Source organism: Pongo abelii, chromosome 8 (assembly GCF_028885655.2).
Source record: "Pongo abelii isolate AG06213 chromosome 8, NHGRI_mPonAbe1-v2.0_pri, whole genome shotgun sequence".
In the NCBI taxonomy this organism is placed as follows: Eukaryota; Metazoa; Chordata; class Mammalia; order Primates; family Hominidae; genus Pongo; species Pongo abelii.
Window position 1 is genome coordinate 84,324,767 of NC_071993.2, and position 12,611 is coordinate 84,337,377.

The 12,611-nt window shown below is 44.7% G+C and overlaps 1 protein-coding gene across 1 annotated transcript in view; it reads left to right on the forward strand.

Annotated features, from left to right (window-relative positions):
- Positions 1-1,306: 1,306 nt before the first annotated feature.
- The window catches only part of CCDC6 (coiled-coil domain containing 6), a 116,992-nt gene continuing 105,687 nt past the window's right edge, over positions 1,307-12,611 (forward strand). Inside the window, exon 1 of the mRNA XM_002820914.5 lies at positions 1,307-2,232. Coding sequence (XP_002820960.1) covers positions 1,930-2,232 — 303 coding nt within the window. The 5' untranslated portion in view covers positions 1,307-1,929. The remainder of the gene's footprint in view (positions 2,233-12,611) is intronic.

A 12,611-nucleotide genomic window follows, 5' to 3' on the forward strand; every position in this document is an offset into this window, starting at 1 on the left:
CTTTACTCTTCCATTTCAACCCTCAAGTGAGCTTTCCAGAATCCGTTTCCAATTTAACTGTTTGTCTCATGTACTAGATCCCAAAAAAGTGAGAGAACTAAGTTTCAGTGCAAATTAAACTGGATCACTTGTAACGGAATGATTTAGATTGCCTGTATGTTTCTCAAGAGCAAAGCCAAGCATTTCCTCCCTCCTGCTACACAAACAGTGACAGAGTTCAGAAGCCCTCTAGCACTAAGCTAAAAAATACCTGGGAGAAACTGGGGTTTAGTTGCTGTTGGCATTTAAGCTGTTTGCTAAAAGCAGCCATCTTGGTGAAAGATGATGTCATTTGGAACACTTGGTGTTTTCGAGTTTATTCTGAGGTGCCAGTTTCCAAGAGCCATTGAATCACCGTTTAATCATGAGATCAAATTTAGGTTTAAAGATAATGAGGGAGTGGGAATCAGAATCATTCTTCTTTCTTCCTAACACTTTAGAAATCTTTCAGAAAGTTCAACCCAACAGAAAAAAAAAATACACTTTTTTTCCTATTTTCTATTACCATGTGTTTGTTCTAATGTTAACTAAGCGTGGGTAATAAAACTAGTCTGGTCAGTTTCACTTTCCAATTTTTATACATAAGTGAAAGCTGTTTTGTGTCAACAAGGCAAAGTGTTTAGAATAATCTCACCTGCTGGGCCAATTTCCTGCAAGCCTTTCTTTGGGAAGAGGAAGGGGGAATAAAAGTTTTTGATTTTTAATTTCTTAAACTGCAAAGCTAGAACCATGAATTAGACCGCATTATAGTAATTACTGTTTTATTTTTACATGCTAAAGTTTTCTAGGAGTGAGCAAGAGGATAGAAAAGACGGGTGATGTTGCATTCCCACTCAATCATTACTATTTGTATAGCATAATGTTATGTCCGCAGTTACTTTGGAAAATTGGCACTTAAAGAGGTGTTTCAATCTTCTACTAAAAGTGTTTCGCTTTCCTTTTTTTTTCTTCATTAGGTAAATGTTACTGTCTTAATCCTACTACGTGACATGTGCTGGAAATGTTTGCAAAACGCAAAGAGAAAAAGAAAAAAACAGTTGCACCTTGTTTAAACAATTGAGCGCAGTGTGGTTTATGAGGTTATTAAAGGAGGTGTGTGTGTCTCCTGCAAATTCTTTCTTAACAAGGTTAACCTGTGGCTGCTGTTGTTTCATCCTCCTCGGCCTCTTGTAGAGGAACTTTGTTCTCTTAGGTTTATTCAAGCCTTCCCAGTCAAAAACACCTTGCTTTTGAGAATATAAAACTGCGTGTATGTGTGAAACAGATAGAGGGAGACACGCGCACACACAGTCGGCGGAAGATGGGGCCACAACACGGTAGAGGATGGGTGCCGGAGCCCGGCTGACCTTTCCACGTGTCCCCGGCACCTGCGAGGCTGGTGGGGCATCAGGTTTCCTTTTTCTCGGGGCGGGCGCGAGCCCGGAAGAGGCTAGGCGGCCGTGGGCTTAGATCAGGGGGCTCGGAGGCCCTCCCTTGGAACACGTGTGGCTGGCGAGCTGGTGGTGCGGGGGCAGTCCTTGGCTTTCCCGCACCCCGCAGTGCCTGCGCGTTCCCAGCCCGCCCGTGGTCACCAGGCGGCGGCGGGCGGATCCCCGAGCTTTCAGCCAGCTTTGCTGGGCGGCTTAGGGAGCGCGCCCAGCCCGGCTGGAGCGAGCCCCAGTGCAATACTGCCCAAGCCCGGGCGGGGTCTCTGTTCTCTGGCAGAGGAGGTCCCTTGGCAGCGGGAAGCGCCCTCTCTTTCTCTCGCCGCCGCTCCGAGTCTGCGCCCTGGTGCCAGGCGCTCAGCTCGGCGCTCCCCTGTGCTCGCCCGGCGCCCACTCATTCGCAGCCCGGCCTTCGTCGCTGCTGCCTCCCTGCTGCTCCTCCTCCTTTCCCCAGCCCGCCGCGGACATGGCGGACAGCGCCAGCGAGAGCGACACGGACGGGGCGGGGGGCAACAGCAGCAGCTCGGCCGCCATGCAGTCGTCTTGCTCGTCGACCTCGGGCGGCGGCGGTGGCGGCGGGGGAGGCGGCGGCGGTGGGAAGTCGGGGGGCATTGTCATCTCGCCGTTCCGCCTGGAGGAGCTCACCAACCGCCTGGCCTCGCTGCAGCAAGAGAACAAGGTGCTGAAGATAGAGCTGGAGACCTACAAACTGAAGTGCAAGGCACTGCAGGAGGAGAACCGCGACCTGCGCAAAGCCAGCGTGACCATCGTGAGTGCCCCCCGGGGACGCGCCGCAGCGCCGACCTCCGCCCGCCCCGGGAGGGGCTGCACCCGAATCCAGCCACCCCCCAGTCTTCCCCAGATTCCCGGGGACCCTCTGAGAGCACACTCCCTGCGGGGACCTGCTGGCCTCCGGGAGGAGAGGGAGGTGTCCCTTTGGGGCCACGCGGGTCTGTCCTCTTCGGGGGGCTGAGGACCCTTGCGCGGTGCGGGGGAAGGCTACTGTGGCAACCATTCATGGTCCCTTTTGGCCTCTGGAGAGGAGGCCCCTTCGGGTCTGGGCTGGAGGCTGGCGGCGTGGCTGGGGGGCGGGGTAGGACTTTTTTCTGCCCTAGCATGTTTGAGGGGTGCGTCCAGAATCTGGGGAACCCCAGTCCGGGAGAGAGGGAGGAAGCTGGGATCTCTTACTGGGGCCTGCCTCGGAGTGTGGGGGTTCGCAGCTGGGCTGGGCACTAAGCTGGCATCTGGACGGCGCTAGCTGGATCGCCCGGAGAGGGGGCGGGAGAGAGTGGCCGGGAATCCGGGAAGTGGAGTTTTCTGGCCAGGATCGAGAGGGAAGGGCGGGTACGGCGCTAATGCTCCCACCTCTATTCGAAGCTCTTTGCTTTGGGTTGGGAGGGTGGACGGTTTACAGCGAGGAGAGTGCAGCATCCACGCCTGGACAGGGCTGGGTCTGAAACCAGGGGAAGGGTAGTGAGTGTGACTCCCTGGCTGAGCCAGAGGTACGTGTGTTTGCTTCATTCGTGGAGTGGTTAGAAGTATCTTGCTTCTGAGTCTAGATACTGGAGAACAGGCCATCTGTTTTGTTTCTACCTGTCCCCTGGAGGCTGCCCAGGAAAGGGTAAGCTTGGGTCTGTAGGTCTCTCTCCTGGTGTGGCAGGCCTTTAGAAAGGCCCCTATAGCAGTGATGAGGCGAAACGTAACTAGAAAAAGTACACTGTGTACTCTCACCTATCATCCCTGCCAGCTCACCACATCATTAACATGCAGGATCCCCACACAGACAACTGTATTCAAATCAAAAGTTTCCCAGCCAGAAGCAGAGAAGAAGATGTCAAGAAATCAAGGGGGATAAATGGCCATAGCTGCTGCAAAATAGCGGATTAGGCTGAACTTTGAAATGAAGAAAAAGGGATGAATTTGGGGATGGAGGGTCACACCTTGGAAATGGAGCAAGTTTAGGATGCCCCTTGTGCCAGGAAATAGCCTTCGGTGGAGGAGTCTGTGTATATGTGTGCGCACGCGTGTGTACACCCCCAATGCTGGCTCATACATGAGAACTAGATGGCATTCTTAATTTGTGTAGAAAGCAATTTGAAGTTAAGTGTGATCAGTAGCCTAAATAGCAGTTGATTGTAAAAAGAAACTTTTCATGCTCAAATCCGATTTTGGAGAATGGAACTGGAGCAACTTTCATGTGAGATGGTAAAGTTCTTGAAGTGCCCTTTTGGTAGGAAGGGGGGGGGGCGGGGAATTTGCAGAGGCAGCCGCTTCCAAGCCTCCTATGCAGCTTTCTTGGCTGACAGAGATGTCTTTGCTGAGTGGGGGTTAAGTCGGTGGAGGCAGTTTAAGGTTTGAGTTAGTAAATGAGGGGGTTAGTCTCTTGGAGATTGTGAGCCATGGAAGGTAGTAAGACTTGCATGAAGCAAAATAGCCTTTTGCATGCAGTGGGCAATTCAGGCTGGTTTTGTTTGGGAGGGAGGAATGAGGGATGCAGAGACTATGAAAGGGTTATCTGTTTGACATTTAGACCATATTATAACTAGGTTTGTAAATTGTGCTTAAACATGTTGGCTTCGCGGGAACAAATGTGTTCATTCCCGGTGTTTAAGATCAGAGGCCTTCTGAGTACTTGGCTAGAAGAGCATATAAGGTGGTGGCTTTTTTTCTTAGCACTTACCCTTAACTAACACTGACATCCTACTGAATATACTTTGTGAAATGTGGTGTGGTGTTAATGAGTAAAGTTAAAATTGTTTTAGATGACACTGCACAAGTACCAGAAGCCTCTCAGTTCTTCTTTAATCTCTGACTAATATATTCAGGGAGACATAAAAAAGTGCTTGTGGTTCGCCTGGTTTCCTAATACTTGGCAGTTGTTACTAAGGAGCTCAATGATAAATGCAGAAAAGAGATTCCTTCAAGATTTTGCAGGTTTTGTTAACTGACCTAGGATCCAGATTCTGTGGGGGTACGTTTGACCTCTCAGGTATGTAATGTGGGAGGAGAAATTTATGTGACTCCATGAAATGGGTCTGTGAATGTAAAGAGTCCATTGAACAACACTTAAGTAGTTTATGTCAAGGTTAAGCTGTACAATCCCTGACATCGCTGACTTAAGCATTACCCTTGCTAGTGGCAGTCTAGGAAGTTTCTGATAATTAAGTGAAGGCCTTGTTAGATTTTTCACTATTTTAGTTAATTTGAAGGGAAGATGGTACCATAATCCTGGTAATTGCCTTCCTGGCTCTTTTTAGTTCTGATTATGATATTAACGTTCATGTCCTTGGGCACTAAAGGTGATTGTGGCCTTCTTTTTCCTTGAGCATGTTCAGGAAGGCACATTGCCTTTTTGCCGCACCCTGGGGAAGAGACGGGTTTTTTTTCTCCCCCTACTTGTTTTGTTTTTTAATAGACTTTATTTTTTTAGAGCACTTTTATCTTCATGTAACACTGAACATAAAGTACAGAGATTTCCTACATAACCCCTGCCTTCACACAGGCACAGCCTCCTCCACCATCAACATCTTTCATCATAGTGGTCCATTTGTTGTAGTCAGTGAACCTACATTGATACATCATTATCACCCAAAGTCTAGAGTTTACTTGGCCTTGTATATTCTATGAGTTTAGACAAATGTATAATGACATGTGTCCACCATTATAGTATTACGCAGAGTTTTTCTGCTCTGGAAGTCTTCCACGCTCTGTTCATGTTTCCCTCCCTGCAAACTCCTGGCAACCACTGATCTTTTTACTCTCTCCTTAGTTTTGCCTTTCCCAGAATGTCATATAGTTGGAATCATACAGTATGCAGCCTTTTCACTTAGTAAATGCATTTAAGTTTCTTCATGTTCCCCAACTCCTATGTCTTGTTTTCTGTTCAGAGTTAAATAGTATTTCATTGTTTGGATGTATCATAATTTATCTATTCACCTCCTGAAGGGCATCTTGGTTGTTTCTACCTTTTGGCAATTATGAATAAAGCTGCTGGAAATATTCATGTGGAGGGTTTTGTCTGGAAAGATATCAGTTCATTTGGGTAAATTCCAAAGAACATGATTGCTGAATTATATGGTAAGAGTATGTTTAGTTTTATAAGAAATTGCCAAACTGTCTTCCAAAGTGGCTGCACCGTTTTTCATTCCCACCAACAATGAATAAGAGTGGCTTTGGCGGGGCCGGGTGCGGTGGCTTATGCCTGTAATCCCAGCACTTTGGGGAGGCCAAGGCAGGCGGATCACCTCAGGTCAAGAGTTCGAGACCAGCCTGGCCAACATGGTGAAACCCTGTCTCTACTAAAAAAAAACCAGAAAAATTAGCTGGGGGTGGTGTTGCATGCCTGTAATCCCAGCCTCTCTGGAGGCTGAGGCAGGAGAATGGCGTGAACCCAGGAGGTGGAGGTTGCAGTGAGCCAACATCGCGCCACTGCACTCCAGCCTGGGTGACAGAGCCAGACTTCATCTCAAAAAAAAAAAAAAAGAGTTACTGTTGCTCACCAACATTTGCTGTTGTCAGTGTTCTCGATTTTGACCATTCCAATAGGTGTATGGTAATATCTCTGTTATGCCCTTTTTAAAGCCAAGTCCAAAGGCTAATAGAAGCTCTTAACCAATGGTCTCTTCTGGTATGTAAGCGGCTATTCTGGTCAAACTACCCATTTAATGAACAAGTAGTTTCATGGGCCTGTGTTCTCAGTATCTGTATAATAGCGGTAAACATCATCTGTGGGAGAGAATCAATAGTAAGAAGTCTTTCAGTCGTGTCCACAAGTGCCCAGTGCACCTGTGAGTTATAGCCTGCCCTAGGCCATTTTATTTGGGACCTAAATAGAATATTTTGAGTGATTATTCAATTTTCCCCATTAAGTCAGCAGGGGAATCAGGCTACTGATTACAGATCGTAATTTCTTTTTTTTGGAGTAGGGGAAATAAATGCATAGTCACCTTTTTGAGTAGCTTTTGTATGTTAGGCCAGACCTGTTGGTTTGTCCTATGAGTGAGAATGTGATTGTGGATTATATGATTCAGTGTAGTAAGGGTTATCGAAAGGTGGTGATCTTAGGGGTGGTGGTCTTAGGGGTGGTGGTCTTAGAGAAGGTGAGGAAATGCAATTGTGGGCAGTAATTAGATGGCTTCAAAGTTCTCGACTAGTTGCTGGCATTCTCCGTGTGTAAGCAGGGCCTCAGGTAGTTCTCTAGGGTGTGTACCTCTTCCAGGCAGTTTCAGACCTTTGGTATGTGTTTGGTTTGGAAATCAAGGCCTATAATAAATCACTGATATTTAAGTGTCTGACTGTAAAATTAATCCTTTATTGTAGAAGTTAAGGGAAATACAGAAGTACAAGGTGTTTTGAAGTTATAATAGAAAAATATGTTGGTCTGGCATGATTAGAAAACCTGGCTATTTTAAACATCAGCAGTGTAATGGTTTCATTAACCAATAAAATCTGCCATATAGTTGATGTTGTATATTTTGGATTATTTACTCTGGAAGTCTAATATGTTATTTTCAATTTTTAAGACTTGTCAGACTCTGAAGCTACAAATCGATATTGCCTTTATACATGTGACGATGAGAGTGTGATGTCTTTTTTCCGCCCGTTTAGAAAAGTATTTCTTAGATTCTTATGGAAACACCCAACTTTAGACACAACTTTGAGGAAAATATGACCTCACAGTTAGGTCTAACTGTACACAAGTCTTCTTAAAGAGGCCATTCTCCTATTTCTTCAGCATTTACGAGTTTTTCACATTTGTAAGTATCTTTTATGTGTTTCATATACTCTATTTGTACTTAATTTTAAAAAACCTTTTTTTTTTTTTTTTTTTGTGACAGCTTTATTACCCAGACTGGAGTGCAGTGGTGTGATCTCAGGTCACTGCAACCTCTGCCCCCCAGGTTGAAGTGATTCTCATGCCTCAGCCTCCCTAGTAGCTGGGATTACAGGCATGCGCTACCATGCCCACCTAGTTTTGTATTTTTAGTGGAGGTAGTGTTTATCATGTTGTCCAGGCTGGTCTCGGAACTCCTGGCCTAAAGTGATCCACCCACCTCTGCCTCTCAAAGTGCCAGGATTACAGGTGTGAGCTACCGTGCCCAGCCAAATGCTGAAATTTTAAAGGTCATGACAGTCTTTTACAGTGCTGTCCTATTTGCTAGAGATGGGGAATCATTAGAGAATCCACAGTATCTGGTTTGTGGTGACTCTTGTTCAGGACCAGAGAGGCTGGTCTACAGCAAAAATCGGAGGTAGCCATTGCTTGCTTAAAAATATTGAATGACTCCCCATTGTCCTTGGATCCAGGTAAACCTTCTGGTGATTTACCAGGCTCTGCATGATTGGAATGCCCTGCTTGCTTCACAGCCACACCTCTTACATGCGTTTAGCCCAGTGTGCATTCTCTAAGCTCTCACATCACTCCTTTACTACTAGCACCCAGAACTTCAGTAGATTTCCTCTGGCTCCTCAATGGTGCCGCTCGTCCCCTTAAATCTTCTTCTGTATTCCTCCCCTCTTTTCTACCTTGTCAGTTGAAATAAACTATACTGCCTTCTCCACCTGAACCCCTTCCTGGTATGCCCTGATACTTCCTCTTTGTCAGCCACACACCGGGGTATGCACCTACTTCCGTGGTTCCATAGACACCCCACCGCCCACCCCCCCCCCACCCTGCACTGACACTCTGACACTCGACTACTGAGATCTTTCCCAGTTCATGTGTAAATTTCTTCGGGGGCAGAATTTGCCTTGTTCATCACATTCCTCAGTGTTTGGCATGCGAGAAACACCCAGAAATTTGTTGAGCTGGCTCCAGAGGCACGGGTATGTGTGTACTTGTTTCTTTCTGTGATGAAGGTACCAACACTCTCTCCCGGACCTTGTCTTCATAGATCCACTCCCCTGCCACAACAGCAAACGCTTTCTTTACCATAGTTGATGAAACAGACCAGGTATGTGAATGGATACATTGTATACTTTGGGGGACCATTGCAATCAATGTGCCCTTGCCTTCTAGCTTTGGGTGATGTGGGCTACCTTGCAGCATACACCTGGGTGTTCCTGATAACATTTTATCTGAAAGGGGACAAAGTATTTTCAGGTTCTCCTTTCTAAGTGTTTCTGAGCAAGACTTGGAGGAAAAAGTAGCCCCATTGGAAGTGTTCAGATTTGCTGCCTTGGTTTTGGTGATGGTGGCAGATCATTCCAGGTGTTTCCTATGACTCTAATGTTGAAATGCCCCACTGAGAAACAACTCTGGCCCATTGCAGGGGGATGCAGTAATGCAAATAAATACTGGTGACCTGTAGCAGTGATGGGGGAAGCATCTGAAAACAGGGTAGGGGGATTGTTGAATTCTTATTTCTGCTGTGTCTTGCAGAGACACAAGTGTCACCACAGTGTATTTGAGTGTGTGTGTTTTCCTTAAATCATGCCTTGCCGAAATAATTGTGTTTACACTTCAAAATGCTAATCTAAACTACTGAACTGCAGTCAGGCTGAGTAAGGAATAATAGTAATCTTTTCTGTCCTCTCTGCATACTTTTTTTCCTTAGTGGGTAGGTGTTGCTTTTTGTTTTCAATCACATTGTGGTTGTTTTCAGGTATATTGAATTGTCAAAGTTGGCAGAGTAAATGTTCACAGGTTCAGTATGTTCCTGCTTGGTGATGGTTGCAATTTTCTTGACAGAGGAACTAATCCTCTGGAAAATATTTTTAATTGTGAGGATCTTGGGGTGGTGTTAACTTGCAGATTCTTCCTACTTCTCCAAGGCTGTCAAATTTTCTTATCTTTTATGGCTGTGAAATGCACAGCTGTGAAGTTTATTCCAACCCTGATACCAGCAAATTGCAAAGGTCACTTTGTGTAGGTTCTCTCTTTAGGGATAAGTATTCTTTAAAAACAGGGTTAACAATATGATTGATGGTCATCATTTAGAAATAACCCTCCCCTTTACTTATTGGTTCCTAGATCAGACATATGGAGTGCAATTTAATGATTATAGTTCGTTACAATACTCATTTTTTTTTTGCTGGGAGATTTTTCTGGTCTCCCCTCTCTGCCCCTGCCTTTGTTTCTTCAGTAAGGTACAAAATGGCATGTAATAAATAAAATAAATATAGCCTCAAAGAGGCAGGATTCAGCCGTCAAGTGCTTATTATACTGTGTGCTAGATACAAATATCCAAAAGGAATGTTAGGGCTCTCCCAGTAGCATAGCGAGGATTGCACTTGACTTTCATTCAGCCTGGCCCTGGCCTGGTGCTGTAGGGAATACAGAGCAGAGGGGAACAGCCTTTCTCTCCAGCCTTGGGGATAGTGCAGTGCAGAAGGAACCAACACACACATGGATGCAGGAAGGGAAGCTTAGGCCGACTCCTGTAGGGGTTCCCAGGGGGGGAATTTTACCTTCCAGCTTCCAAAATGAAGTTCATCTATCTCTGTGAATATCTTTAAGGATAACAAGTTATCACATTCATTCACAGTTTAATTAGCTTGTAGTTTATTTTGTAAGGCAGAGATGGGGAGAGCTGTTGCTCAATTTATGCTGAGGTGGCACTGGGAGGCTTTTGGTTTGTTTTTAATTTTTGTTTTTATGTGATGATGATTGAAAAGAAATGTCATTGATATTTTAATTTCATAATCTGCATCTGTCAGTACATGGAAATTATCTAGGTGTTTTTTTTCCCTCTATTCCTGTTTCTTTCATGGAATAATGGTGGATGGATGGAATTTCTCAAGTTTTTAATCTGAAACTATCTGAAAGCAAAGACTTCTTGCAGTAAAATTAGAGGTACTATTTTATAGGAAATTTTGAATTCTAGTTTTTTACAAAAGCAGTGCTGATTGATGGGCTAATCTTCCATGCATCTGTTCCAGATCAATCCAGCCTTGCGGTGCCAGGTGTGTGCCCAGAGTGATCTGGGTAATACCCACCAGGGCATCTCAGGGCACTGAGGATCAAATGAAGCCACTTAGTACTGCAGAGCAGAGTTGGGATGTTCAGCCAGGCGTAGGTCATCATTCAAAAAGTTTTCCACAGGAGGAAGGACGAGAGTAAAAGAATGAAAGCAGCAGGGATTATGGGTGAGCTAAAGAAAATTCTTAGAAATCTACTTACCTGTGTTAAACACTTCACCTGTTGCTTCTATAAGTGAACAGTTTGAGTCTTTTGTGCTGTCTGCTTGTTGATATTGAATTAGAGAGGCTAAAAGGGACAGATTTGAGAGAAAAATAATTATACCTGGAGTTTCATATAGAAAACTTTTCAACTCATGAAATTACTTGTATGCACGCTTGACTTTTTAAAAATTATCCTAATAGGCCAGTGCGATGGCTTACGCCTGTAATCCCAGCACTTTGGGGAGGCCAAGGTGGGCAGATCACCTGAGGTCGGGAGTTTGAGACCAGCCTGACCAACATGGAGAAACCCCTTCTCTACTAAAAATACAAAAAATTAGCCAGGCATGGTGGTGCATGCCTGTAATCCCAGCTACTCGGGAGGCTGAGGCAGGAGAATCACTTGAACCCGGGAGGTGGAGGTTGCAGTGAGCCGAGATTGCACCATTGCACTCCAGCCTGGGCAACAGGAGTGAAACTCCATCTCGGAAAAAAAAAAAAAAAAATTATCCTAATATACCAACTCAAATGATAACTTTTATTCTACTGAGAGATGTTTTTTGTGGGGTGGAGTTCTTCACTAGACCAGAGTTTATCTAAACAAAGACATCTGTTGAGTCAAAACATCGTGTCTTCACTTCATTTAGTAGCCCTGCTAATCTTTGAGGAAAAAATTGACTAGGTGATTTTATTGTTTTTATTAACCAAAGAGTACTGTTTTAAGTGTATTCTCCATAAAGTCGAGTTAGACTTCTTCAGGTTCAAATCACTACCTGGTAAGGGTTTATGTCCCTTGGAAAGTATATTAACTGTTTTATGCCATTTTGAACCTTGCATGCATGGAGTTTATATTGTGAAATAACTTAGGTACCCAGGGAAGAGTACCAGTGACTTTTTTTGCATTTTTTTTGTGTGGTAAAAACATATACAACATATAATTCACCATCTTAACCATTTGTAAGTATACAATTCAGTGGCTTTAAGTACATTCACACTGTTTTGCAACCATCACCATTGTCCATCTCCAGAACTTTTCATCATCCCAAATAGAAACTCTGTACCCATTAAACAATAACATCCATTTTTTTCCTCCCTGGTAAACCTCTATTCCTAGTGACTTTTAATTTTTTTTTTTTTTTTTTTTAAAGAAAGACGTACTCTGGTCTACAAAAGCTGCTAGCTGCTTTTTACTGTCGTGGTCTTGAAGTTATAAATTTGGACCTTAAGTGTTGATGTCTTATTTTAACTTAAGTTTGTACTGCCTGTTAGCTGTCCCATATATGGTTTTTTTCTGTCACTCAGCAAATGTGCAGTGCCCTAGCCCTACGCCCAGCTCTGGGCTTGGTGCCAGTAAGCACCCAGATGTGGAGATGCTGGATGAGGGAATAACCCATGGCGAGAGCTTGTCCTCCAGGAGGGAAGGGTCATCCCCCCATATCTTCCCCCCAACACTTCACAGATCATGGTTGCTTTTTATTTTTTATTTTTAATGACATGTATGCATTTAATTTCCTTGATAGCATTTGGAATAAACTGTAATTTTGTTTTTTAAATTACTTATTTTTATACTCACAGGTGCAGTTTATTACAGGGAAAGGATGCAGGTTACAATCAGTCAAGGGAAAAAGCATATAGGGCAGAGTCCAGGAACGTTTTTCGTTGTGGAGCTTCTAGTTATCCTCTCCCCGTGGAGTGTGCACAACATTACTTTCCTGGCAACAACGTGTGACGATACACATGGAGTATTGCCAACTAGAGAAGTTCGGCCAAGCCTTGGGGTGCAGAATTTTTACTGGGGCTCCATCACGTAGACATGGTCGACTATCCACAGGGCAGATCTCAGTTTCCAGGCCCTGAGTAGGCTGTGCTGATACCACATGGCCTAAAGCGCTCAGGCTGAATCACACTGTTAGGCTTTCCAGTGTGATCCAATGCCCTCAGGTAAACAGAGACACTCTTAGCAGGCATGACCTTCCAAAGGGTTAGAAATTACCTCCAGAAAGTCAAGGACTAAAGCCAGACCTCTTT